The sequence below is a fragment of the Spermophilus citellus genome (genome assembly GCF_964194105.1).
Source record: "Spermophilus citellus genome assembly, chromosome: 1".
In the NCBI taxonomy this organism is placed as follows: domain Eukaryota; kingdom Metazoa; phylum Chordata; class Mammalia; order Rodentia; family Sciuridae; genus Spermophilus; species Spermophilus citellus.
This window is the reverse complement of record NC_138182.1, coordinates 70,434,975-70,462,737: the sequence shown is the minus strand read 5'-3', so window position 1 is coordinate 70,462,737 and position 27,763 is coordinate 70,434,975. Positions and strand designations below refer to the sequence as shown.

The 27,763-nt window shown below is 39.4% G+C and overlaps 1 protein-coding gene across 1 annotated transcript; it reads right to left on the bottom strand.

The window, feature by feature from the left end:
- Nucleotides 1-9,086: 9,086 nt before the first annotated feature.
- On the bottom strand, nucleotides 9,087-16,569 carry CLN5 (CLN5 intracellular trafficking protein). The gene is made up of 5 exons (XM_081295600.1): nucleotides 16,163-16,569; nucleotides 14,197-14,362; nucleotides 13,292-13,517; nucleotides 9,779-10,644; nucleotides 9,087-9,734 (listed from the first exon to the last, which is right to left on the bottom strand). Exons 1-4 carry the CDS (start codon nucleotides 16,327-16,329, stop codon nucleotides 10,133-10,135), a joined length of 1,071 nt encoding a protein of 356 aa, XP_081151726.1. The 5' UTR covers nucleotides 16,330-16,569; the 3' UTR covers nucleotides 9,087-9,734; nucleotides 9,779-10,132.
- Between the last annotated feature and the right edge of the window lie 11,194 nt (nucleotides 16,570-27,763).

The window sequence follows — 27,763 nt, the reverse complement described above, 5'->3', positions numbered from 1 at the left end:
CACCTCAAAAAAATTACCCACAGTTTATGGTTTAGTTTCAAATCTATATTTGATAGAATATTTAACATTAAACACTTTATGGTAGACTGGCTTTTTTGAATTTACAATGTTAGGCACATGGAATATATTCTTGAAATAAGCTCTCATGCCTGTGAAATTTACCATGAAATGTAAATTTAGTTTTTACATTTGTACAAAAAAAAAGGTTAATTAAAAATATAGGCCTTTCTTCATTTAGAATGAGAACTTACAAAACCAACTTAGAATTCTTAGTCTTAAAGTGTCCTTGAACCTTGCTAGCCTTTTTAGAGAGAAATATCTTTACATAAATCAGAATAGTTTTTAAACTATAGAAATTCTTTTCATCTCCTGTCTTAAATGGACTTTAGAAAAAACTCGATTTTCTCTGGTATTCTGGGCTGTTTTAAACATTATCAAACCAATAAGCATGATTGAAGATGAAATAATTTCCATTCTAAGAAAGCATTTTTGTACTTGTGATAGATCCCAGGTAATATGAGGGGCTGATTTAGATGTTACTGAGCAGTTGGGGAAAATCTAACATGCTAGCTGACACCCAGCTTTCCTTTAAAGAAGACATAAAGCCATTCCCTACAAAGGTGAACTAAGGGATATTCCTTAGAATATCAGCTCAATAAATAATATCTTCTTTTTAAAATATTTTTATTATTTTTTTAGGTGTAGATGGACACAACACAATGCCTTTATCTTTTTTTTTCACAGTGCTAGGTGAGCGCTCTTCCGCTGAGCCACAATCCCAGTCCCTATATCTTCTTTTTTAATTTATTTTTAGTTGTAATTGGACACAATACCTTTATTTTGTTTGTTTTTTATGTGGTGCTGAGGGTCTAACCCAGGCCTCGCACACGCTAGGCAAGCACTCTACCACCGAACCACGACCCGAGCCTAATATCCTCTTTTAAACAGAAAGTCTAGAAAGGACAATTTCAAGAACAGAAAGCAACTTGGACAATAAAGGGTAAAGAAAATGCTAGAAACAAACCTGGCTAGCCCAAGTACTTTTTTGAACAGGGAAAAAAGCATGTGAGGTTTTAGCACATTGCTTTTAGTATAATTTCCCAATAATTTATTTTAAAAATAAAGTCATCTTAAAGGAACTACTCCCTGATAATTCATCATTTTATATAAGTATTAAAAACGTATTTGAGGTAGGAGGGCAGCAAATTTACCAGGGTTTAAATTTCAAAACAGTGAAGGAGCTAAAAGAGGCTGTAACAACCTATGGTCCCCAAGCACCCTTCACTGTAAGCTTGGTCGAATCCATTACCAACTTAAACATGACGCCAGCAGATTGGGCTAATATTTGTAAAGCTGTGCTAAATGGAGGACAATACCTGTTATGGAAGGTTGCCAATGAGGAATTTTGCAAGGAGACGGCTAGGCGAAATGCAGCAGCTGGTTATTCTCAGAGAAATCTAGATATGTTGTTAGGAAAGGGACCTTATGAGGATCGGCAGCAACAAATTGCATATGATCCTGGCGTATACTCACAAATTGCTGTAGATGCAGTTAAGGCATGGAAGACTTTACAAGGACATGGAGGTTTATAAGGTCAATTATCTAAGATAATACAAGGAGCTAATGAACCTTACGCTGAATTTGTAGATAGGCTTATTCAAACAGCTACCAGAGTTTTTGGGAATACAGAACAAGCAATGCCATTAATAAAACAACTGGCTTATGACCAAGCGAATCGTTGGTGCAGAGATATCATTAGACCATGGAAACAGGAAGATTTAAACACATATATTAAATTATGTAGAGACATTAATGAACAAGAGCAAGTCATGGCAGCTGCAGTAAAACAGGCTTTAGATGCCAGAGACAATAATGAACAAGGGCAAATTGTGGCAGCTGCAGTAAAACAGGCTTTATGTACCAGGCCAAAAACATGCTACAATTGTCAACAAACAGGACATTTTAAAAGGAATTGCCCCATAGGAGGAGGGTTTAACAAAACTAGGTATCAAAGGAGTAGAATACCGGGTATTTGCCCACGATGCCGTAGAGGGAGACATTGGGCTAATGAATGCCGTTCTCAAACCACCATAGAGGGTACTCCATTACATTGGGCTAATGAATGCTGTTCTCAAACCACCATAGAAGGTACTCCATTATCAAAAAACGAACAAGGACAAGGTGTTTATCCACAATATCGTGGACAAAGGCATCGGGCTCCGTTGCCAAAAAATGGACAGGGGGCCCCAATGCTCCGGGGCCCCAAACCACAAATATACGGAGCACTGGAGGAACCCAGCAACCCCATCAGGGTAGTGCCCAGGACACATTGTCCATCAGATCCCTCATCAGACAAACCCGAGGGAGCGCAGGGTTGGACATCTGCGCCTCCGCCAGATCAGTACTAACTCCAGAGATGGGAGTTCAAATCATTCCCACAGGGGTAAAAGGACCTCTTCCCAAAGGAACAGTAGGCTTATTATTGGGACGCAGCTCTTCTACTCTAAGAGGACTTTTGATAAGTCCTGGGGTAATTGATCCCGATTATGAAGGTGAAATAAAAATTATAGCCAGTTCTCCAAAGGGTATATCAGTAATTTCACCAGGAGATAGAATAGCACAGTTACTAATAATACCAAGCCTACATGATAAATTTTCCAGTCATGCTGTAGAAAGAGGTTCCAAGGGATTAGGCTCCACAGGTGTAGATTGGGCTATGCTTTCTTTAAATTTAGATTCTCGCCCCATGCTAAAACTAAATATTCAAGGACATGAATTTAATGGGCTACTGGATACAGGCGCAGACCTTAGCATCATCTCTCGTCAAGAATGGCCAAAACATTGGCCATTACAACAAGCCACTCAAACGCTTCGAGGCCTAGGAGTGGCAAATAATCCCGATAGAAGTGCAATGGTATTAGATTGGAAGGATCCTGAAGGATGTGAAGGAACTATACAGCCATATGTATTGGATCATCTTCCCGTAAATTTATGGGGACGAGATGTCTTAGATCAATTAGGTTTGACATTAACAAATAACATCAATCAAAATGCACCCACTATTATGGCTAGACAAGGTTTTAGGAAAGGAAAAAGATTAGAAAAACAAGAACAAGGTATAGCAGCACCAATACAAATAGATCAAGGAACAGACAGACATGGGTTGGATTTTCACAAAGGGCCACTGAGACAATAAAAATTACATGGAAATCAGAAAGACCAGTATGGGTTCCTCAGTGGCCCTTGACTAAAGAAAAGATACAAGTAGCCCATGATCTGGTCAAACAACAATTAGCGGAAGGACATATACAACCTTCTGTATCTCCCCATAATACTCCCATTTTTGTCATCAAAAAGAAATCTGGTAAATGGAGATTATTGCAAGACTTAAGAGCCATTAATAATGAAATGGTCATTATGGGACCTGCTCAATCGGGGATTCCTCAATTGTCTGCTTTGCCAAAAACTTGGTATGTTTTAGTTATAGATATTAAAGATTGTTTTTTTTCAATTCCAATTCATCCTGAGGATAGTCCACGTTTTGCATTTACTATCCCTGCACTAAATCATGAAGGTCCTGATCAGAGATATGAATGGAAAGTACTCCCTCAAGGGATGGCTAACAGCCCAACTATGTGTCAAATTTATGTTAACAAAGTAATCCAGCCACTTAGAAATCAAAATCCTGAACTACAAATATTTCACTATATGGATGATGTATTATTAGCACACAAAGCTAAAAACACATTGCTAGAATGTTATGCCACACTTACAAATTTATTAAAAAATTATAATCTAGAGATAGCAATAGATAAAGTACAATTAAATTTTCCAATTAATTATTTAGGAGTTCTATTATCCTCAACCATGGTCCGTCCGCCAAAAATTCAAATATGAGTAGATCAACTCAAATCACTTAATGACTTTCAAAAGTTATTAGGAAACATAAATTGGATAAGGCCTTATCTAGGTATTCCAACAGGAGAATTAGGACCTTTATTTGATATCCTAAAAGGTCCATCAGATCCAAATTCACCCCGAATGTTAACGCCTGAAGCAAGAAAGGCATTAAAAATCATTGAAACATATGGAAAATATGCATTTGGATAGAATTGATATAAGTTTGCCTTTATTATTTATTGTACTACCAACAAAAAATATTCCTACAGGAGTATTTTGGCAAGAAGGTCCATTATTATGGATACATTTATCTTATTCTCCTAACACTATTCTTACTAGGTATCCTGAGGCTATAGGACAATTAATACTCAAAGGAATAAAAACAGCAAAGGGAGTATTTGGAATTTCTCCCAATAAAATTATTACTCCATATACTATGAATCAAATTGATGAATTAGCTAATGAGTTAAATACTTGGGCAATAATCATGTGCAAATCTAATGTTTCATTTGATAACCACTTACCATGTAATCCTTTATTGTCTTTTTGGTGATTGCATCCTGTAATTTTTCCAAAAATGACAAAAAAAACACCTATCATGAATGCTCCAAATATATTCACTGATGGGTCAAATAATGGTACAGCAGCAATAGTTACACCTGATCAAACTTTTACATTTTTAGTACCCAAACAATCAGCTCAAAAGGTAGAGCTTAATGCAGTATTACAAGCTTTTGTGATGTTTAAAGATTCTGTATTTAATTTATTTTCTGATAGTCAGTATATAGTTAATGCTATAGTATCCCTTGAAGATGCTGGTAGGATTTCCCCTTCTTCTACTGTTTTCTCTTTGTTTTCCACTATACAAAGTTTAATCTGGGACAGAAAATATCCATTCTTTATAGGACATATCAGGGCACATACAGGATTGCCTGGAGCCCTTAGTTTGGGCAATGATTTAGCAGATAAAACTACACATGACATACATATTTTCTCTACACTAGAAGAAGCTATAAATTTTCATAAAAGGTTCCATGTCAATGCTAATACTTTATAAAAGCGTTTTAAAATAACTAAGGAACAAGCTAGACAAATAATAAAACAATGTCAAAATTGTGTGACCTTTTTACCACAAGTTAATCTTGGAGTCAATCCTAGAGGATTGATACCTAACCATATTTGGCAGATGGACGTCACACACTTGCCAGAATTTGGAAAATTAAAATATTTGCATGTTACAGTTGATACTTCTTCTGGATTTTTGATGGGCTCCCTTCATGCCGGAGAAAAAACTAAAGATGTTATAGCTCATTGCTTACAAAATTTTGCCACTGTGGGCATTCCAAAACAGTTAAAAACAGATAATGCCCCTGGTTATACTTCTACCTCTTTTAAACAATTTTGCTCATCACTTGGCATTACTCATATTACAGGAATCCCATACAATCCACAGGGACAAGGCATAGTTGAAAGAGCTCATCAAACTATTAAAATGTACTTATTAAAGCAAAAAGACGGAATTGGTAAGGGGTATATATTCCCCAAAGATAAACTTAAAATAACCCTTTTTACTCTAAACTTTTTAAATTTGGATTCATCAGGACTTAGTGCTGCAGAAAGGCATATGTGTCCAAAAAATGTACATAAGCCCAAGGTACTTTGGAAAGATATTCTAACAGGACAATGGAAAGGTCCTGACCCAGTAATTGTCTGGAGTCGGGGGTCTGTTTGTGTGTTTCCACAGGAAGAACAGCAGCCGATTTGGATTCCGGAAAGATTAACTAAAATCCTGACCCTGTGATTGTCTGGAGTCAGGGGCCTGTTTGTGTATTTCCACAGGGAGAACAGCAGCCGATTTGGATTCCAGAGAGATTAACTAAAGCGATTTCTACAGACCAAAAAGAAGATGATTTGGCTCAAATCCATAACAGCTGATATCCAAAACTCCAATTTGGCTATCCTTACATCTGCGACAGAACCAGGATGCTTTTTTCAATATCTATTTTATTATTGCCCTTTCCCATATCATGAAGTTCTATTTTGTTTTTTGAGCTCATACAGACCTAGGTTAATGTTTTGCTGATCAGTTCTATTTTTTTTTTTTTTTTGACTATAGAGTTTTTAAACATTGCAATGGAGATTTCACCTGTAAAAAGTTATAAGGCCTTTACTATTATGTTATGAGTTATATGTATTATATTATGTGTGCACACTTGTGTTTTGTGTTATATGTGTTAATGTACGTATGTCCATATATCATATATGATGAGCGCTCATGAAAAAATGGATCCAAATTTTTTTTTTATTCACGTGATTTAAATGGTTTAATTTAAATTGGATAAATAACTATTAAGAATTGTTTTAATATGTAAACAAAAAAGGAGGTTAACAGATCTGTTTGTTTACTTTCACCTTTCCTTTTCATTATATTTAATAATTCTCACCTTACCTTTTCATTATATTTAATAATTCTCTTCAAGATAATGTAAATTGTTAAGAAAATTGTTTTCTTTTAGTGTCTTCTGGAATGTTACACAATTTTTTCTTTAGCCATTATTGCCAGAATTCCTATCATCATCCCAGTGCCAGTGAAGACAATGTAAATTGTTAAGAAAATTGTTTTCTTTTAGTGCCTTCTGGAATGTTACATAATTTTTTCTTTAGCCATTATTGCTAGAATTCCTATCTTCATCCCAGTGCCGGTGAAGACAAAGATAAAACTAATCTACAGCTTCTGCAACAGCCATCACTGAACTGCTTGCAGAACTTGCCTAGACTATGTGCAGAACTTGCAGAACTTGCCTAGACTTGCCTAGACTATGCATTGTGAACTATCTGTTGGTGCAGCGACTTGTGGTAGTGTTGGGGTATTTTTGCTGATGATGTCATCGGTGGTACAATTTTTCCAACAAGAGCCATCAGTTGGCTTGGTGTATCTTCCTCCCTTCTGCTTCAAAGACCTCTCCACAGGTGTGGCTGTATACTGGACCGGTAGTCAATGACGGGTAAGATCCAATTACAATGGTACCAACCTAAGACAGGAGGCTGACGCCCTGAGGTCAGCTCATCCGAAGACGGGTAAGGACCATATGTAGTATTGGACAACCTAAGGCAGGCACAGTCCCCAAGCCACATGCTTGTTGTTTAAACAGAGAGGGGGAGATGTTGAGAGCCACAGCCAAAGGGGCCCCAGCAAACTTCCAGCTGCCAGCAAACTTCCAGCTGCCGGCTGATGATTGGCTCACAGCAGCCCCAGCAACATCTAGCTGATTGGCTCCTCTGCGGTGATGTTCATTGGGCTGTTTCCCTGCCCTTCAGACTGCCAGCTGATGATTGGCTCACAGCGGCCCCAGCAACATCTAGCTGATTGGCTCCTCCACGGAGCTGCTCATTGGGGGACTTCTTTGGCTCCGCCCACGCGACCCAGCCAATCGGCCTCAAGAACAGGAGGATTGTGGGAGGTGGTGAGGGTTGTGTGGGGGTGAGAGGCTTGTGGGAAGCCGGTGGTGGCAGTTGGGCTCTGAGGGTTTTTTCCTGAGGAGCTGTTTTGTTTTGCGTTTGTAGTTCTAAAAATAAAGTTAGTTTCTTTTGACAAGTGGCTCCTGAATTGTGCCCAGCCAGACTGCGGCACCCAAGTACTTTTTTGAACAGGGAAAAAAGCATGTGAGGTTTTAGCACATTGCTTTTAGTATAATTTCCCAATAATTTATTTTAAAAATAAAGTCATCTTAAAGGAACTACTCCCTGATAATTCATCATTTTATATAAGTATTAAAAACGATAAAACTTCCTTAAGTTGTGATTTTATTTTTTTCTAATTTTTAAGAACCTAATATTAATTGAGGGTTTACAGTAGTTATTTTCACCTCTGGACTGTCTCACCTGAAACCGTATTTAGATGGAACTTTATGAGTAAACTTACCTATAAGCCAGATTAATGAGTGAGGGTACATTTATTCTATAGCTTTTATATTCACATCTCAATAAGACATTTCTCTTGGAGGAAATTTTGTACCTTTGTTAACAAATTAATAGAAGTTACAATTGTATAGCAGCTCAAAGGGCAGCAAAATTAACAGCAAATTGTGCCCAGGCTTGTTCCCAGCTGCTATTTGAAAGCATGTTCTTAAATGATCTCTACTTAAAAGTTCTATTTCTTATATAATTTACATGACAGGTTTGATTAATTTTTTGGAAATAGTTACATGAATGCTTTCTGTGCTATCACCACCTGAATCTATTATAGTACTTTCACAGAATTTCTTTATTGATTAATATTAGGAATAACAAAATATCTTGAATGCTTTTTAAACATTACTATTAGAATCTTGCTTTAAAAGTCAAGGTCCAGTACAGAAGTCCTTGTTTGTTTCTGCTGTGGAGCCAAGCTCTGTGATTATATAACTTGGTATTAGACTCTTTGCTTGTCACTTCAGTGCAGTTCTAGAAATCCAAAATAACTTATTATAGCAATTTTAAGATTTGTAGAAATTGGTGTTGCCCGAGTTAGCCAGTAGATGGCGATAATGTAAAGATCCAGTTTTCCTGTACATAAAAGGCAACATCGTTAGGAATGGCTTAGGCACTAATTAATGTGAATGGATAGGCTGAAAGTGAGGCAGTGGAAGAAAGTTCTCCCTCTGTATTTGAGGAAGTCTTTATGTAAACTCTGCAGTAGGCTGAATGGTTTAGTGCAGTGCTTCTCAAGGTATCTGTGGTGATGGGGTTTTTACTTTACACTTGTGCCTATACTTTTCAAAAATGCAATAAAAATGCTAGGTGAAAGAAATAAGAAAAAAACATACAAAATACAAGCCCCAGATTTTTTATTAGATTAAATAGAAAAAATATCCATCAAACAGCTTTAAGAGTTTCTAAATGCTTCCTATCAATATCTATACTTACATCTCCCCACAGAATAGTAATATTTGGTGGACAGGCACTGGTTCAAGGGCTACAGTTAAGAATATAACTGAAAAACAGACCTGAGTTCAAAATCTGACTCCCTTACTACTAGTGAGGTAGCCATGGAAAGGAAGTTAACCTGTCTAAGCCCCAATTTTCTCATTTGGGTCAGGTAAGTAATATCAATGATTAGGCTTTTTATGAGAGCTTAGTGATAATGCACTAACCACCTCTCAGGAAGCACTCATGTGTTTGCTGAAAGTGAATAATATAATTGGTGCATTTACATATTAAACAGGTTGTTTTCTCTGATCATCACTCTATCGACTTACTGGTGTTTTTCATGAGCTAAAAAATAAATACACAGTTGAGCATAACGTACTTAAAGAACCTTGAGTGTGTTTGATGGCCCTAATGCAAGCATAGCTACTTGAAGATCCTTCACAGAAACCTGTCCTGTCTCTGGGAAGTGCACCCACTTTCACTGCACTGATAACAGGAGTGGGAGAAGGGAGATACTTTCACATGGCTGCAGCCAGATACTTCAGTGTCCCAGATGTCTGAAGAACTGCTGAAGTATTACAGTATCAGCTCAAAGTCTAGGTGATGGAAAAGGCTGACATGAAATCTACAGTAGGCAAGATAAAGGATGATACTTTATTCTTTGATTAATCATTACAGCTACAATTCATTGTGAACTTCCTACACCAGATATAAAGTGACTTCAATCTTTGTAACAATCCTGACATAATCTTTTATGACATTCATTTTAGAGAGAAGGAAACTAAGGGTTAGAGATGTTACTCTGCTTAAATCCAGAAATTTTGTTCTTTAACACTGTATCACACCCAAAAGCACAACCACTCCAGCTTAGGTGGCTAAACAAATCTTTAAAGCCAGGTGAATGGAATGCAGCCAGATTATTATACCTGGTTGCAAAAGTTATAAAAGCTATAAAGTCAGTCTAAACTACCAAAAAGCACTTAAATGAAAAAATATACCAAGAGAAGTAGCTCCCACCAAGAAAATGTCACTATTGAAAACAAAGAATCTACATACCTAATACGAACCATAATTCTCAGTAGTAACAAAGGCTTGGAAATTGAAATCAAGACATTTAACATGCTCACTCTGGCCAACATAATAAGGGTTTCAGCTTTTTCTCAAAAAGTTCTGAAATGTTAATGTGCTGCAAATCTGCCAATATACAGTTTACCTTTCTGCCTCAAGGAAGAAAGGCTAACAAACCCACAAATGTAAAAATCGTACCTTGAAAAAGTGATATGCTAGTGGTTGGAGGGAAAAAATGAGTAGTAGAGTTAAAGTTCTATAAACTAGTGAATGTTTTCTGTCTGTTAGGTAAAGGGATTTCTTCATATGTGATTTTAATAAAAGGGAATTTCATAGGTAAAAACCAATATTCAAAATTATAAAACAAATAGAAACATCTATGCATAATCACTGAGTCAAAAATTTGCAACAGACTCAACAGAAATTCTTTAGTTGATAAATGTGGTTTGAAGGGGTAATAAAATTTTTTTATGGCTGAAGCAAGAGTCTTGTTTCCTGTTGGCCCAAAAATAGATGTTTCATTTCCCAAATAAGTAGGTTCTCCACTGTAAAGAAATATTCTTGTATAATTCGTTTCTATCTTCTTGAACTTTGCTCCAAATTCAGCCAACTTTTCATATGTCCTTAACACAAACTTTGAACAGTCATAGGATTCAAACCACGTCTCTGCTCCTTTTATAGGGCTGGCTTGGACAGTCCATGTTTCATAATAAATTCCTGTTTCATTGTCCTGTTTCACCCACTTTGCCATTTTGTTAAATGTGCTTCCTAGTTAAAAAAGCAAAAGAACAGTATGTGAACATCAAAGCTAATGACGTTTTAAGTAAACAAGTTCTGACCTAAGATCGTGGATACACACAAGTAAGAGATTTTTTTTTTTTTTAACTTCCAAAGCTGAATCTTTCAACAGGAATCTCATCTCAGCCAATTTTTATTCCATTCTTTAAGCCAAGGCTATATTATAAACATTAGATATAATATGCATATAAAGAGTCTTATTATTTCTATAATTATTTAAGCTATAGTCAAGATTAAACAAATGCAGCAGCTCTATTTCTTTACCTTATTCAACAAACCTGAGAGTCAGAGGCAAAAGAGAAAAAGGAAGCAAGGAAGAAACTATGGAAGAGGAGAAGGAGAATGGGTAAAAGAGAGTATAAGAAAAACTGAGATGGGGAAAAGGCTGAACTTTAGTGTTACAAAGCATGGCATGCACAGAGCATGAATAGTTGCCTGAGAAGCAACTGTTGGAGAAGGCTGGCCTGCTAGTTAAGAGAAGCACCCACCTTCAATATTTGGTACTTCCCTTTTCTTCCTGTATATATAGGTGATAGGAAGCTACTGATGGCCTCCCCACTACCATGCAAATTCTTCCCATGAATCAACTGAACGGGAAATGGTTTTGGCCAACTTCATAAACTACACAGTCACCAGGATGGTTAGCCTTCTCTCCTGCCAACACTTTGTACCTGACAAGAAGAATCTTTACAAATACTTAAAAAATACTGCAATCTGCATGGGCATAACCATTATCTGGGTATTTATAATGCCCAATAAAACTGGGCCCCAACATTTCACTTTGGCGCTGTTTGCAAACCTTTCTTTGCTTATTCAGACTTGAGACCACAAAATAAATACTTCATGCTCTGTAAAACAGAGTGGTTGCCTTTATCAATTTCACAGAGTTAAAACTATGGGGTAATAGAAAGCCTGTTTTCTTAGAACTGGGGACACTGTTCTTAAGTATTCAAGTTCGAAAAGCCATCACTGTACCTAAGAACTAAGCCACTGCTGTGTTGCAAAACACTGTTTTGTAACATGAAGAAAAGGTTACAGAAAGCATTAATTACAAGACAGATGGACAACTTAAAAGTCTTAAGTAACAGCACACTACAAACATTACAGAGAAGAGTAGTCACATGTTCAAATGATCAAGTTATGACAGAAGGGAAATCTTCAGATAATGAAGTAGGTGGAAATGGAGAAAGGAGAGATGTGAACTGGCTTGGAATGAAATAGCAACTATAAACAAAGTTTTGCTAAGAGATGCACTTTCATATTGTTAGAATGGTTTGGGATGTATCAATTAGAAAGGAGGAGGAAGGACTAGAAAATAGCATAATGTTTTTAGTTCATGACCTTGAGAGACAGGTAGGTCAACCATTGCTTGGTTCAGCCTCAATTCCTTATTTGTGAAAGGACAAAGGATGTTTTTACTTTTCCCACCAAATTATAGGTCAATGCACCTTAAAATGATTTGTAAAAAAGATATGTAAGTAGAAAGCCTGATCATTTCCCCAGTCCTTGGATCCACTGAACAATTATTATCACAAACAGTGCTTTCATTTCAGATGTTTCCACTTTTAGGGGAGACAGCAGTTTAGGATATAGTCCTCTCTAAGTGCTATGGGTGAGCCCTTATTTCTAAAATGCAAAGGTAGCATTTGATGTGGGAGGCAATGGGAAAACATGGTAAACTGTGACCCATTGTCACCTAATGAAACACTGATGAGGTTCTGTTGAATTCCTTTTACCACTAACCCACAATGCAACACATGCAAAATTCCAACATTTCCCAAAAGAATAGAAAATCACAGAGATAAAATATTTAAATTGCTTAAGAGTGCCTCAAATTTATAAGATCATATACATTTGGGGAGGCAATGTACCAAAGTTAAGAGAATGGTTTATGGGCTGGAGGGCTGGCAGGGCTGGAGCCCCACTTACTTAGCTGTAAAACTTTAACCTATCTGTGCCTCAGTTTCCCTATCTGTACAATGAGGGAAATAATAATATCTCTATAATGGGATTGTTGTGATGATAAATGATGTACATGTACAGCACTCAGAATAGGGCCAGGCCCAGAGTAAGTCCATGTGATTAATAGCTATTATTATTTCTCAACATAAAGATGATATCTTTAAAAAATATTATTTTAGGTGTAGTTGGACAGAATATCTTTATTTATTTTTATGTGGTGCTGAGGATTGAACCCAGCACCTTGCACATGCTAGGCCAGCACTCTACTGTAGAGCCACAACCCCAGCCCCTCAAGATGGTATTTTAATTTATCGTCACTAAAAATTTTTTTCAGGCACAGCCAATTGGTTCTTTAATCAGGCAAGTTTGGGTTCCCTTTTCCTTCTATTTTATTTAGAAAGTCTAATTTAATTGTACAAGGTGGTTTATTTCATTCATTGTTTAACATGGAATAGAGCCAGAGATAAGCTACTCATTATCTATTGGTGAAGTTCTGCACAAGTACTAGTTTGGGTCAAAGTGTAGTGGTTCTATAAGTACATTTTTCAAATGACCTCTAAGGAGTAGAACATTACTGAAATGCCTCAATGGAAGTAATTCCTTTCATTTGGATATTGATGCAATCCTCAAATACCGCCACAGTTTTGAAACGTACCTGATATGGTTGCTACTAAAACTAATGTCCCATTTTCCTTCCAATGGACATCATCAATTCCTTCAAAAAAGCAGGCAGCTCCTTGATTACACCAGAAAGGGGCATTCATTTCAGGCCGCAGATGGGGAAATGTACAGTTGCCAAGCTGGAAAAGTTCATACCATTCCATTGTGTAGTTCTTGCCAGTTAATGTACTCTTGAATCCAATGGCATCATGCATAATTTTCTGTGTAAAGATATGAACTTATGAGAGCAACTGTTAAGTGGCCATGGGTCTAGGTAACCTGATGCGCAACAACATGGTGAACCACTGTGCATATCAAGTAGGACAATTGTTTGTTCAGAGATCCCTTTTGGTGTCGCTATTCTTGTGTCCACTCTGTGGCCCCTTAAACTTCAGCCCTCATCCACTCTGGGTTTGGTCATGGCTTCTCATCTCAGGTAGTAGGGGTGTGTGCTGTCATCACACTCATAATTTTCTTACAGCTTAGAGTAAGTACAAGACACCCCCATGCCACAGCCTCAGAAAGGAACTCCACACACATCTCAGGGTGATGATGTGCTAATCTGGAAACATGCCCACAATAGGACCTAGAAATCAAGAGGTTTCTACTGCCTGCCCTTTCCCTTCTTCTGGGATTCCTACCTTCTCATTTTCCAGGAGCTGGGTAGAAAAGTTGCATTCAGAGTCATTACATTAAAAGGGATTCAAGCATGTGCATTTGTTACTGTCAGGGTTATAAAATCTGATCATAACTATTTGACAACTCATTTTAAATACTGTTGGGAGGCACATCAATGAATTTGTGGTAAAAAAGCAGCCACTAGAATAGTGACTATTCCAATTAATTTAATAACTAGGGCATTTAATCAACCGATGTTACAAGATCAGGGTGCATCCTTACCAAATGTCCCAGGAGGTCTCCATATTTAAATTCCCACACTGGAGCTTGTAATCGAAAGACTTCAATGACATCCTCACTCTTCATAACTGGGATTGGTGAGCCAGAGGGACAGAAAGTGTACTTAGCTTGACAATAAGGGTCTGGTTCTGGACGGAAGGAAAAGCGTCTAATAAAAGAGAAACCATAAACTTAGATTCTAACAGGAATTTAGTTGTTCTCATACATGTTAAAGTCCAGTTTTTCATTTCAGTGTCAGTAACATTTAAGGAAAAACAAAGATTTGACCATATTGAATAAATATAAACATATATTTTACTTATTACCTATGAACAAACTTACAATTTTATATATATATATATATATATATATATTTATTATATATATATATATATATATATATATATATATATATATATATATTTATATTTATTTGCTGGTACTAGGAACTGGCTGAGTTGCTCAGGGCATGCTAAGTTGCTGAGCCTGGCCTTGAACTAGTGATCCTCCTGAGCTCCTGAGCCACTGGGATTTCAGGTGTGAGCTACCATGTCCAGCTTTTCCCTTTTGCAGTGAACTGTAACCTATCAGTCCATCCTAGTTTTAAGGTACTGGGTGGTAACTATAGGCAGGTGGGGCATGGCTGCAGAAGATTGGTCACTGAGGCATGCCCTGGAACAGCATCTTCCCTACCACCCCTTTCCCCCTTCCCTCTCTCTGCTTCCTAACCCTACCATGAGGGTGAGCAGCTTTCCTCTGCTGGGCCCTTCCTCCATGATGAGCTCCCTCATTATGGGCCCTGAATGCAGCTGGCCTTTGGACTGAGACCTTCCAAACAGAGAGCCCCAAATAAACTCTTCCTCTTCTAAGTTGCTCTTGTAGGGTCTTTTGGTCACAACGATCAATAGCTAGCTAAAACAAACCCTAAACCTCTTTTCACATATATCAAGCAAAAATATTCATTCCACTCACAGAATATATGAATGTTTAGGCTTGAAACTACTGGTATTTAGTAGAGTTAATCTTGCCAAAACACTAAGGTAAGTGCTAACCACCATCCTATTTTCTGCATTCTCTATGTGTCCCCAGAGATACTGGGTAACTTTGCTAAGATCACACAGTGAAACCAGAATTGATCCCCAGAAGTCAGAATCTAGAACTCTGCTCCTGATCATGAGGCTGTGAGGTTATTCTGCATCTGATTCATCAGTTTGTCACGGCAAAACTGTGTGTGTATTCAAAAGCTGCTGGTCCTTCCCCTGCCAGATGCTGACATCCATGTTTTCTTTTTCTGTCCGTAGGTAGCTGTTTACCAGTCTTAGGTTGTATGAACACTGCTCTAGGTCAAAGTCTCCAAATCAGGTTTGCGGGTCTCGATTTATGACCAGCATCCTACCTTCAGCGTGAAGAACGTGGCAAATTAAGCGACCAACCTTCCCAGTTTGGGACTACCTGGGACTCAGGGCGGAGATACCCCAGATTTGGGTACTTAAAACTGCAAAATCCGGGGAATACCTGGGTAAGTTGGTCAACCTCTAAATAGTGTCAAATGTTATGCAGTACTAATGACAGAGTGTGAAATAAGTAATAAATGCAATATGCAAAATGCTTTAAACTTTTTAAGCAGTTAAATAAGTTAGATAAAAGCAGTAACTAGTATCTACAAGTCACTCGATAAAGTAACACTGCTCCCCGTTTCTTCTACAATTGAGACTGCTCCAGTTCTGGCCCCCACGTCCAAGAGGGAGAAGGGCCCCAGGGGCCGCGAGCAAAGGGCGACAGCGACACTCCACTCCTTAACTTTGTTCTAATGACGCCTGCGCGCCGCCGGGTAAGCCGGACCCATCACCCGCGCCGGCGCGGGGTTCCAGCCCTTCAGCACCCGACGCGCTCTCCCCCTGTCACCAGCCCGGCCGTGCGCGCGCCCCAGAGACCGCGCGTCCCCGCCCGCGCGCGCCGTCGTACTCACTTGTAGGGCACCGGCCAGTGGCGGCGGGAGAGGCCGCCCGAGGCCCGCGGCCAACTCAACGCCGCCGTCAGCCCGAGCAGCGCCAGCGCCCAGCGCCGAGGCGCGCGCCCCGGGGCCGCTCCCGGCGCTCCCCAGGCCCCCAGCCTGGCGCCCTCGGTCAGCGCCATAAGGCGGCTCGAGCGCTTCCGGCGCCTCCCCAGCCGGCGGCCGCGGAGACCTGTCGGGCGAGCATGCGCGGAGCTGCGAACCCCGACTCCGGCCGCCCACCGCCTCGGCCGCGCTCCAAGTCCTGGGCGCGAGACGCCTCGGAGCGCAGGACGCTCTCCCAGCGAAGCGCCGACGACTGGACCGGGTTCCTGTCCTCCCCGGAGCCCTAAGTGGTGGTGGCTTCCAGACTTTGCTGGTCGGGAATGCGCTTTGGTCCCGCCCCTAGGAGAATTCCGCCCAGGCCTCGGGACCTCCAGTTTTAATCATTGATCAGTGATACGCATTGTTTTGGCCACCAAGCAAACATCCGGCTTGGCTTCTGATGTCCTGAGCGTGCTATGCCATTAGCGTAGACCAGGCTCATTTGTGTCTTTCCACAGTGACAGGACTTATTGAATAAGATTAATTCATAAGCTACAGAAGTTTCATTGCTACATCGGTTTCATTGACTTTAATTCACCGAGATACTCTGTGTCCACTAGTGTTGTGACTGAGACAATGTCTCACAAGTTTTTTCTTTTCTTTTTTTTACCTTGTGGTGCTGGGAATTAAACCCAGAGCCTTGTGTAAGGCAAGGCAAGCATTCTATCAATTGAGCTATATCCCCAGTCCACAAGTTCTTTTATTCCATTCCCATCTTAATTACTAACATCTTTAACGCTCAAGTCACGCTTCATACTTTGACTAATATGTGTGTGTGTGTGTGTGTGTGTGTATATATATATATATATATATTTTTTTTTTTTTTTCTAGAAAGAGTTAAGGCAGTTGGCAGGATTTCAAGGAGCTTACCAAGAGCAAAGGCAGAGAGCAGATACAAAAGCGAAGAGTCACTGAAGGAGGCCAGAAATGGATATTTAAGGAACCAATTTGAAGAGTTGAGGCAAGGGTCCAAATAGCAGACATTTTCACAGAGTAGCTTAAAGTGGGCTTTGTGTCATCATGGGCAGGAGAAACTTCCCTGAGCAGGAACATAGAATGGGAAGCTTTCTGGCCAAGGTTAGTGACCATTCACCAGGCAATGAGATCTGTATGCTGCCAGTCCAGTCTTGGGATTCTTTGGTGGTTGTGAGTTGTAAGTGAGGGGGTTATGTAAGGTGACATTGCTAAACTCATGTGTCTGGTGTTCATGATATGATTTGATATGCTCAAGTATCCACATGCTTCTGATTTAATTTGATGTCAACTTTTTATTGACATGAAGACATTATTCATCAATTTGTGCCTGTGGTTGTGCTGGCCAGATTGTGGTGGTTTTGTGGTGGCATCCCCTCCTCTTCCACAGAAAATCTTAATTAAGCTTCTCCAGAGACCTCACCATTATTGTTCATAATTGATTTTGGACTCTCAATAAAATTTCTGCAAAAGAATTTTCAGGTGGGGGATATGCCTGCAGAGGCAGAGAATGATAAGAAAGACTAACCCAAGGCCTTCACAGAGCCTTTTGCATTTCAGAGTTAGGTCTTTGAAAGCTAGCTGGTGGGAGAAAGAAAGAAAAACAAAGCAAAACAAAAAACAAGCAAGCAAACAAACAAACATAAAAAACGCTCTTTCTCAGGCACTGATTTTTCACAGAGAGAGCATCCTTGGGGTTATTTTTCTAAAACCTGAAAGCTGGGAGTCAAGAAGAGTAAAAAAAATAAAAATAAAAAATAAAACAAAAAACCTACTGTTATGTAAACTTCTGCAGATTGTGAACCTCTGAGTCCCTGCCCTTACACACTGAGTATAAAGTTCTAAAACTTCCTGAACTCGGGGGATTGATTGCTTATGGTGAAAGCTTTTTCCCTCTGAACCTGAATGCAGCCAGTAAATGTGCTTCCTGCTACTTCCTTGATGTCTAGCTTCATCTGTCCTCCAACATTTTATTTGCAAAAACAAGGTGTAGAGTCATTTTACCTTGGCACTTGTACTCAAAATGTGGAAACTCATGGCATACTAAGGCTTTACTCTCCTACTTCTTCTCTATATATTACCACCCACTTCAAAATGACCAGAGCTAAACTGGTTTCTTTAAAAATACACCCAAGATGAGAGGGGAAAGCATGCTGGTAGCCATGAAAGCTGAAACAGAATGTCTGATTTGAATAGCACCCACAGGATTCTGTGGGTCCTCCCTTGACCAGTAACTTTAAAACTATTCAAGAGGAGAAACTCTTCAAAATCATAATAGAGGCTTTAGAGTCAATAGAACCAAACACCAGAGAGCCACCGCAGAACTTACTATCTGTGCCAAGACAGTCCAGAGCTTAAAAAAAAAAAAGTTGAGCTTGACCTTGGTCAGAGGTAAGGGTGACCCCTTTGGCATCTGCAATCCCCACCAAGTACAAGGAGTTGTCATGTAAGAATGTACCCTCATGTGAGCCCTTACAGTCCCACCCCTCAGCTCTGATCTGGTTCTGTTCTCTGTAGCAACTTAAATAAGACCCTATTCCTCTTGGTTATGACCCCACACACACCCAGTTTGTAGACCATTATTGCCTGATCCTTCTGAATATTGGTTACTTCCCTCTAATCCTTGTCTTGTAAGGCTTTAGAACCCACAGATAGAACTGAATTTTAATCTAAGTGGTTTTCCTGAGGTCCTTGTCCAGTTTGCCACATACTACTAGAACACTTCTGTCTGATAAAAGTCAGGTTTCTTAGGAAATGTAAGAGACTGCACACCAGAGGGACCACAAAACATCTCCATGAACAAATTTCAAGGAATGTTATTATAGGATTTGGGGAAGGATGGAATTGAAAATTTAAATGAGCAATGTTTTGGCAGGCTCAAAGCAAAGCAAGGATATGTGTCAGTAAACTGGAGTAAGGGCTGTGGGTGTGTAGCTCAGTGGTAAAGCACATGCCTGGCATGTGTGAGGCCCTCAGTTCAGTCCCTAGTAGGACAAAACAAAAACAAAAAGCTGAAAATAGAACTTACAAATAGTTGGTGGTCACAGTGGTAGAGGAAGTATTTCATGGCTGAGCTACATCTCTAGCTCTTACTTCCTTACAGCTTTGAGTGTCGAGACTACAAAGTGGACCCAGGGTACTATTTCCTTGTAACTCTAAAGTTAAAATAAAGATGGAATTCTTGTCCAGAAACTCCTATCAGAAGCATTGCATCTACCTGGGTTGATTCTCTGAGATTCTCCAGGCAAAGGTGAAATTTCACTCCTACTGATATAAATTCAAACAGGAAAGTCTCTAAATCTGTAATTTTAGACAACAAAATTTCTCAGTGAATAAGAAGAAAACAGGAGGTTATGACACTTTACTGACAGGTCGGTTTGAGGTGGCTGAGGAACAAAGCACCAAGGAACCCACAAGAATCACAGGTCAGGTGCCAGCAGAACCTCCTGTCAATCAGCGGGGTCTCCTGACCAATCCTGGATTTCAGCAAGCTCCCCTGACCAACCCCAGTGGTACAAGGGACTCTAAAAACCTTCCTTTCCTGTCCCAAGCCCTCCCTTCCTGCCCTAAGCACAATAAAAATTCCAGTCTGGCAGAGCCCCACGCTTCTCCCCATCACCCTGTTGGTCTGGATGGTCTCTACTGGGAGCAAATCTCAATAAAGCCTCCTTCAGAAGCCCTTTTAATCTGCCTCTTTTTGGTCACTGCTGCCTGACCTTACATACCTTACCTATCATAGTTTGAGAGAAAAGTTGTTTTTCTGATAATTTTGAGGCTTACTTTATCTTTTATTTCAGGCTGATGACTAATAGGGCAGATTTTTAAAGTTCAAGCTAATTTGTACTTGTTTCACTTATAATTCCATGGGCATTATAAACCATTATTCTGGGAAGGGGCTTCACCCAAGTTGCCAAAGAAGTCCATGGAACACAAAGGAAGATGAGCCCTGCCCTTGATACACTGATTTCCCACACTAATTTTTTTTTTCTTGTGATACGGGGATTGAACCCAGAGGTGCTTTATCACTGAGATTACATCCCCCAATTTATTATTTTTTTAAATCTACTTTTAGTTGTAGATGGCACAATACCTTAATTTTTTTGAATTTATGTTTATGTGGTGCTGAGGATCAAACCCAGTGCCTCATACATGCTAGGCAAGTGTTCTGCCACTGAGCTACAGCACCAGCACTATTGTTTATTTTGAGACAGGGTCTGGCTAAGTTGTTGAGACTGGCCTCCAGTTGGGATCTTCCTACCTCAGCCTCCTGAGTCACTGGGATTACAGGCGTGTGCCACTGCACCCAGCTTCCACACCAATTTTAATGCAAGAGATTAAGAAAATCTTGATGTTATTATCAACCAACCAACAAACCCACAAAAAATCTTCCCCCAAATTTATGAGACTTGGGTATACTCACCTGTTTTATTTATTTTTCTAGATGGACACAATATCTTTCTTTATTTTTATGTGGTGCTGAGGATCGAACCCAGGGCCTCACTCATGTGAGGCAAGTGCTCTACCACTGACCTACTGCCCCAGCCCTGTTTTTATAGGTGCTTAATTGGCCTACACACTATATCAACTCTATATAGGTGCTAGTTTCAGATTTTTATTAACAGTTTCACTTACCTATAACATTATTTTAGATCAAGGATAAGTTTAATTTGGTTATGTGGGTTTGTGTATGTGTGTGTGTTGTGGTGCTGGGAATTGAAGCCAGGGCCTTGGACATGCTAGGCAATCACTCTACTATTAAGTCACATCCCTAGCCCCAATAATAAATTTAAAACCACAGTTTAAGTGTGAATTTATAAAGTTAGAAATTACAATAGACACATATTCATCTACTTAATTTGTGATACTTAAAAACAAACAATATTATGGATCCATAGCTAATACTTCGCCCTAATCCTAAATCAGTAATTTTGGATTTACAATCTTTCATTAGTTACATTGAATCATTTAGACAATTCTTTAATCTTGTATTTATTTATTGAATTATTTTTTTTATTTCTGTTGGAAATAATTTATCAATTTTCTCAAGAAAACTAGTTTCAGAACAAAAACTTCTCTTTTCTTCACGTTGTTAAATAAAATTTATGGAAGGCCATTGTTTTTGTTTGTTTGTTTGTTTGTTTGTTTACTGTGCTTCTGCATTAGGTTCCAACAAGCCAAACTAAAATGTAGTCCTTTGTCTTAAGTGCCAAGTAAACAAAGTGAAGCGTTAAAGAAACAGGAAAACCCTCCAAAATAGGAGATTCATAGCAACCAGCAAAAAAAGGGCCCTAATCAATCTGTCCTCACTGCTTTTACCCTCATAAGGAAAGTAAGCTGATGTTAACCAATCCACTTTTTATATTTCTGTTTCCTGTTCCTGCCCAAGTTGTCTAACCAAAACCAATGGTTCTGCCATGCCCCGCAAAGCTTCCTCTATCTTAGGTGGGATGCTGTCCAACTTGTGAATCACTTATGAAAGTCAATTAGATTTTCAAGCTAAATTTGTTCAAGTTTTGAGGGTTGAACCCAGGGCCAAGCACACTATCCCTGAACTTCAAATTTCAGCCCTGAAATTTTGTTTTTAACCATGTATATCCAGGAAAATGAAGTGGTACAAACCTGTCAGGGAGCAGAAACACACTAATGTCAAGATTTTAACCCAGCTGACATTTTCTACATTTATCCTCCCAACAACCCTGTGAAGAAGGTGCTAAGCACCCCACCCAGAAGACCCTTACCATAATTAAGCAAATACTTCCCAGCATAATTGTAACATATAAGTTCCTTTTCTTGTCAGAAAGCTTTATAACAGAATAGCAGTAAAAATTTCTAAAAACAACTCAATGTGAGTTAGGACTTCCTATTTCTTGTGAGGACTAAAAACTGAGTTTGGCCACAGACTTGATGATGTCACTTCTGCTTTTGTTGTAAAACCTCTGACTAATCTAAAATGTGGGACAAAAAGCACTTTCTGTGAACTTAAAAAATATTATTTTTATGTAGACTCTTGCAAAAATGTAAAACTTCAAGTCCCCGCCCCCCAATAAAGTTCTAAGAATTTCCAGACTCATGGTCCAGAGAATAGCCCCTCTGGACACTGCAGCCAATAAACCTGCTTCCTGAAAATTCCTCTGGGTGTCTAGTCTCTTTTGTCCTACTTCCTAGTTTCAGACTGAGTCAGTGTAGGTACTGAAACATTGAGTAGCTTTCCCAGTATCACAGAAGCAGTGAGAGTGGCCTCAGGTTTGATCCCCAGCACTCAAACCCAGAACTAGATGATCCTGCTTCTAGAATTCACTATTCTTCTCCTTCTTTCCCTTAATGATGCCTGTGATACACAAGTGCTTTCACAAGCAGTTGCCCTTTCCCTTGCTTGCTGTGTAAGTCATGTGCCCTTCCTCTTTCCTATCTGGAGCATCATGGTCTTAAGCCATGTAAATATCCTGCCAGGTCAGGAGCTAGAATCAGTCTCAGCGGTTTGCTGTTCTTCACCCATGACTTATGACCAGCATCCTACCTCCAGGCTAAAGGTGGGTTTCTTCTTGAAAATAGATGCTCACCTTATTTGTTTATTTATTTTTTGACACAGTAGTGCAAAGTTTTGTTTTTGTTTTGTTTTTTATTTTTTTTAGAGAGAGAGAGAGAGAGAAAGAGAGAGAGAGAGAGAGAGAGAGAGAGAGAGAGAGAGAGAGAATTTTTTTTAATATTTATTTTTTAGTTTTCGGCGGACACAACATCTTTGTATGTGGTGCTGAGGATCACATGCCAGGCGAGCGGCTACCTCTTGAGCCACATCCCCAGCCCCAGTGCAAAGTTTTAATACAGATTTTTGTAATTGATACATTAAGAATGAATAGAAAAACTAGGATATATATGATTTGAATAGCACAATTGACAAGATTAGTCTAATGGACATATAACACTTCGTGTTCATTTTTTTTTTTTTTGGTACTGGGGATTCAACCCAGGGGTGCTTTACCACTAATCTATATTTCCAGTCCTTTTATGTTTTGAGACAGGGTCTTACTACATTCTAAGGAATAATAATAAAGAGGAGACAGAGACAAGGTGCAGAGCAGGGAAGGTGGCAAAGTGGCTCCTTGTCCAAGTGGCCATGTTTATTTATACCAATAGGTTACATTAGGTCATTAGTACCATAACTACATTATTATTTAGAGTATGAGTAAGGTTGCTTATTTTGCAGTTACATTTTACAGTTACAACATGCAATGTTAGGAGCTTTGTGCAACTCTCAAGGAAGTCCATTGTCTGAAGTTACTGTTAGGCAGGTAGATCCAGGAGCACCAGAGCTTGGTGAAGCATTGTAGTTATCAAGCAAGCAAGTTCCTTTATTCCCAGGAGTTATATGCCTAAGATTAAGGTTGAAACCCTCCCGAAGAGCATTGCTACAGTGGCCAGGCATCCCATGTCTTTTACAGGGAAGTTTCCCAGCAGCCAGGCATTCTGCACCTTTGCACAGAAACTTCCTAGCCACCAAGAATGACACAATCAGCAAGTTTATTAGAGACCCCAATCCCAAACACAGAACCCCTACACTAAGTTGCCGGGGCTGCCTTGAATTTGTGATCATCCTCCCTCAGCCTCCCAAGTTGCTGGGATTATAGGCAGGCATGTGCCACCATGCCTGCCCTGTGTCCAGTGAATTTAAAACTCACATTCTTTTTAAGCTATATGGAATATTCATGAAAACTGACCATTTAATAAACCTCAAATCTAGCCTTAAGATAAAAAGTTTGGTCATTTTTATACATTATATTATCTGACTGCAATGTAATTAAACATAAATAATTTTTCATGTAGTAATAAAAACATCTTATGTTTAGGATTTATTTTTAAATTGTTCATTTATTTTAATTAGCTATATATGATGGCCGAATGCATTTTGATTCATTGTACACAATTGCAGCACTGACTTTTCATTTATCTGGTTGTACACAATGTAGCGTGGCACCACATGTGCAGCCATACATGTATCTAGGGTAATAATGTTCATCACATTCCACCATCTTTCCTGTTCCCATACCCCCTCCCGCCTCCCTCTTGCCCAATCTATTTTTCCCATGTCCCCCTCCCCCATTATGGATCAGCATCCACTTATCAGATAGGGTGCTCGCCTTTTTTAGCACCTGGCACAGCTTAGAGAATTTTGTTGAAGGAACATGAGGCAAAGTCAATTAAATCTCCGGTAGGGAAAGTAGAGAAGTATTTTCTGGGGGAATGCAGAATTCATCTTTAATAATAAAAGAATAAATTTCATTCAACTATATGGGGAATATATGAAGTTGTACAGAAGAAATTTGGGGACCATCCTAGTGGAACAAAGTAACCCGATTCTTTGAGCTGTCTTTACTATGATCCTATAAAACCTTTAGGCTACATAAGAGAAATTCTGAACTTTCTAAGAATGAGTTACGTTTGTGGGACACAAAATTTCACAAAAAACAGTTACATCTTCATGGCCCTTAGTTAACACTCTATCCAAACCTCAAACTCTGTTTTAAGCGTCCTAGGAAATGATTTATATTCCACTTCTGATGCAGATGAATGGGAGTAATGGTGTTTCGTACTCAGTCTTCTCAAAAACACCATTCAGCCTTAGAACCAAGGAGTGAAAATCTTACTGCACAAAATTTTTTAAATTTTAAAAAATGCAGCCGCCAGGGGGCGCGCGGGCGCTGCCTCCTCAGATCGCCGCGGTTGGCTCGCGGCAGGAGGTCCAAGCCCTGGAGGCTGCCACCACTGCCCTCGGGTGGCAGCCAGGCCCAGAAGCTTTGGCGGCGTTGATGCTTCACTCTGAGCTTTTTTCTCTCCTGCGGATTTCTGTTGTTAAGCTGTTCCCTTCGCTCCTTTCTCTGCCATTCGAGAACAGAGGTTTGTTTTTAATTTTTTAAAAATTTTTCTATTTTTCTAGCTGTTTGTTGATAGACCTTTATTTTATTTATTTATACACGCTGCTGAGAATCCAACCCAGTGCCTCCCACATGCCAGGCAAGTGCGCCACCGCTGAGCCCCAGCCCCACCCCTTGAGAACAGTTTTAGAGGCTGTCCTGTGTCTGCTGTCAGAGGGTGCAGAAGGGCAGACCCCAGGCCCTGCTCAACCTTCATCTGCAGCCTGAGACGTACACTCCTGGCTGCTGACCTCTGCAGATAGCTTTTTTTTTTTTTCTTTTGAGGGGGGTGCAAATATACTCGACATAAGCAATTCAGTGGCATTAATTACTTTTACAATGTCACACAACCATCACAACATTCACCTCCCAAACTTTTGCATCACCAGAAACTGAAACTCTGACTCTGTTAAATAACAACTCCTATTCTCCTCTCTCCCTCCAGCTCCGAGGATAAAGTCTATTTTACTTTCTGCCTTTGTACATTTGACTATTCTGGGTATATCATAGCAACAGAATCATACAATATCTGTCCTATTATTCTTTCACTTAGCATACATTTTCAAGGACATGTTGCAGCATGTGCCAAAATTTCCTTCCTTCTTAAGGCTGAATAATATTCCATTGTAGGCAGAGACCACTCTTTTTTTTTTAACCATTGTATGTAGATGGACATTTTGGTTGCTTTCACATTTTGAATACATTGAATAATGATGCTACAAATCCCTGCCTTTAACTCCTTTAGGTGCTTGCCTAAATAAGTGGAATTTCTGGATCATATGGCAATTCTGTATTTAATTTTTGAGTACCTGCTATAGCAACTGCATCATTATTTTTAGTAATAATTTAAAATATGCTTATATATATATATATATATATATATATATATATATTTTTTTTTTTTTTTGACTATAAGACTTGAAATTTGAAGTCAGAGCACACCTCTATTCCATTGCCCGGCTGAGTTTCCCCAGGAGGAAAAATGACTTCTTTAAGGTCATTACTAATTAGTGACAAAACCAGTCCTAGATGGCAGGTCTCTTGTCTCTAAAACTTAGGAAAGGAAAAATTTGGCACCTGCTTCCCTGGAGGGGAATTAAAATTAATGTGGCTGTTATCTTATTCATCCTTTCAACAAGGTGTTACTGACTTCCCAGTGAGTGAAGGGCCATGTCCTGTATACCCTGGTTTGGGCTGTTTAATGAGCCCAGGTTGCTGGGATGAAGTCTAGTGGAAGTTGATGGACTTATTTGCTCTTGATAGCAATGCAGCAAATGCCTTGGTGCCTGCTAAAGTTTCCAAGGGACATGCACCCATTGAAAACATCTTTCACTCTTTGGGCAGGTGGATTCCATTAATTCTACAAACAACTGAAGGTAATCTGTTTGCAGAATCATTGGTTTAAAACCAAATCCACATTTCTTTGCATGTGTTGTTTATGGCCTTCACATTAATAATAGAAGATGTGTGTGCATGTGAGTGCATATATATGCACATGCTTAGAATATATCTTTTACATGCACACAACAAAGATAGAAGCTGTTACTCAAGTTTATGAAATGAAAATATGATGAAGAATGCTTAGAAAAAAATATAGATAGATAAATAGATAGATAGGTAGTCAGGAGGAGGCTCAGACTGTGGTAAAGAGATTTTGGATCCCAACAGGTGAGAGAAGATCTAAAGCACAGTTGGAACAGTGTACTTGCTTTATTCAGAGGTGGCAGCAGCTTCTAACCAGACCCCAGCTCCAGCTTTAGCCCCCAACCTGTTCCATTTATCCCCCAGCCAGTTCCATTTAGCAGCCCCCCCCCCACGAAGTCTTTTCCAGAGGCCTTTTTTTTTTTCACATTTTTAGCTTTACTTTTTTTATTTAATTTTTTTTTTTTAGTTGTAGTTGAACACAATACCTTTATTTATTTATTTATATGTGGTGCTGAGGATTGAACCCAGGGCCTCGCATGTGCTAGGCGAGCGTTCTACCTCTGAGCCACAACCCCAGTCCTCCAAAGAAGAACCAGACAAAGAAGACACAGTATCAGTAGGTTATATCAGTGGGCACATGCTCACAAGCAAATGTTTATGACCTTAAGGTAGATATGTTAAATCAGAGTGTTTATGACCTTGACTACACACTAAAAACAGCCCACCGGAAGTTTTGGTGAGGGAGCCTAACTACAGCCATTTTGGGCCTGCCCTACAGTTGTCAAATACAAAGTTTAGTAACAGGAAATTCAGACTCGTGATTTTATAATTTTTTAGCTCTAATGACAGCCTCTCAGAGAGTCAAGGGATGTTTGACTCAGACCAGCTTTGTGCACTTTGTGGCAAAGTGGACCTGTAAGCTTTGAGTTAGAGAAACCAATGAAGAAGATAGGACTCAAAGGCTCCATGAAATGATTTGAATGTTTGTTCTCCAAATCCATGGGTTGGAGATCTCCTCTCCAATGTAACCCTGTTGAGAGGTGACAGGACCTTCATGAGTCAATGAGGTTGCAGTGCACCATCCTCATTAAGGAATTAATGAAGTTCTTGTGAGAGTAGGTGAGTTATGTCAAGAATGGGTTGTTGGGGCTGGGGTTGTAGCTCA

Bases quoted from the DNA above. Each gene is read 5' to 3' on its own strand.
- CLN5 (XM_081295600.1), bottom strand. From the start codon at position 16,329: ATGGCGCTGACCGAGGGCGCCAGGCTGGGGGCCTGGGGAGCGCCGGGA. The intron at 13,518-14,196 runs GTAAGGATGCAC...ATCTTTACACAG, and splicing joins GAGACCTCCTGGGACATTTG to AAAATTATGCATGATGCCAT. The intron at 10,645-13,291 runs GTACGTTTCAAA...TTTTTTAACTAG, and splicing joins TTTAGTAGCAACCATATCAG to GAAGCACATTTAACAAAATG.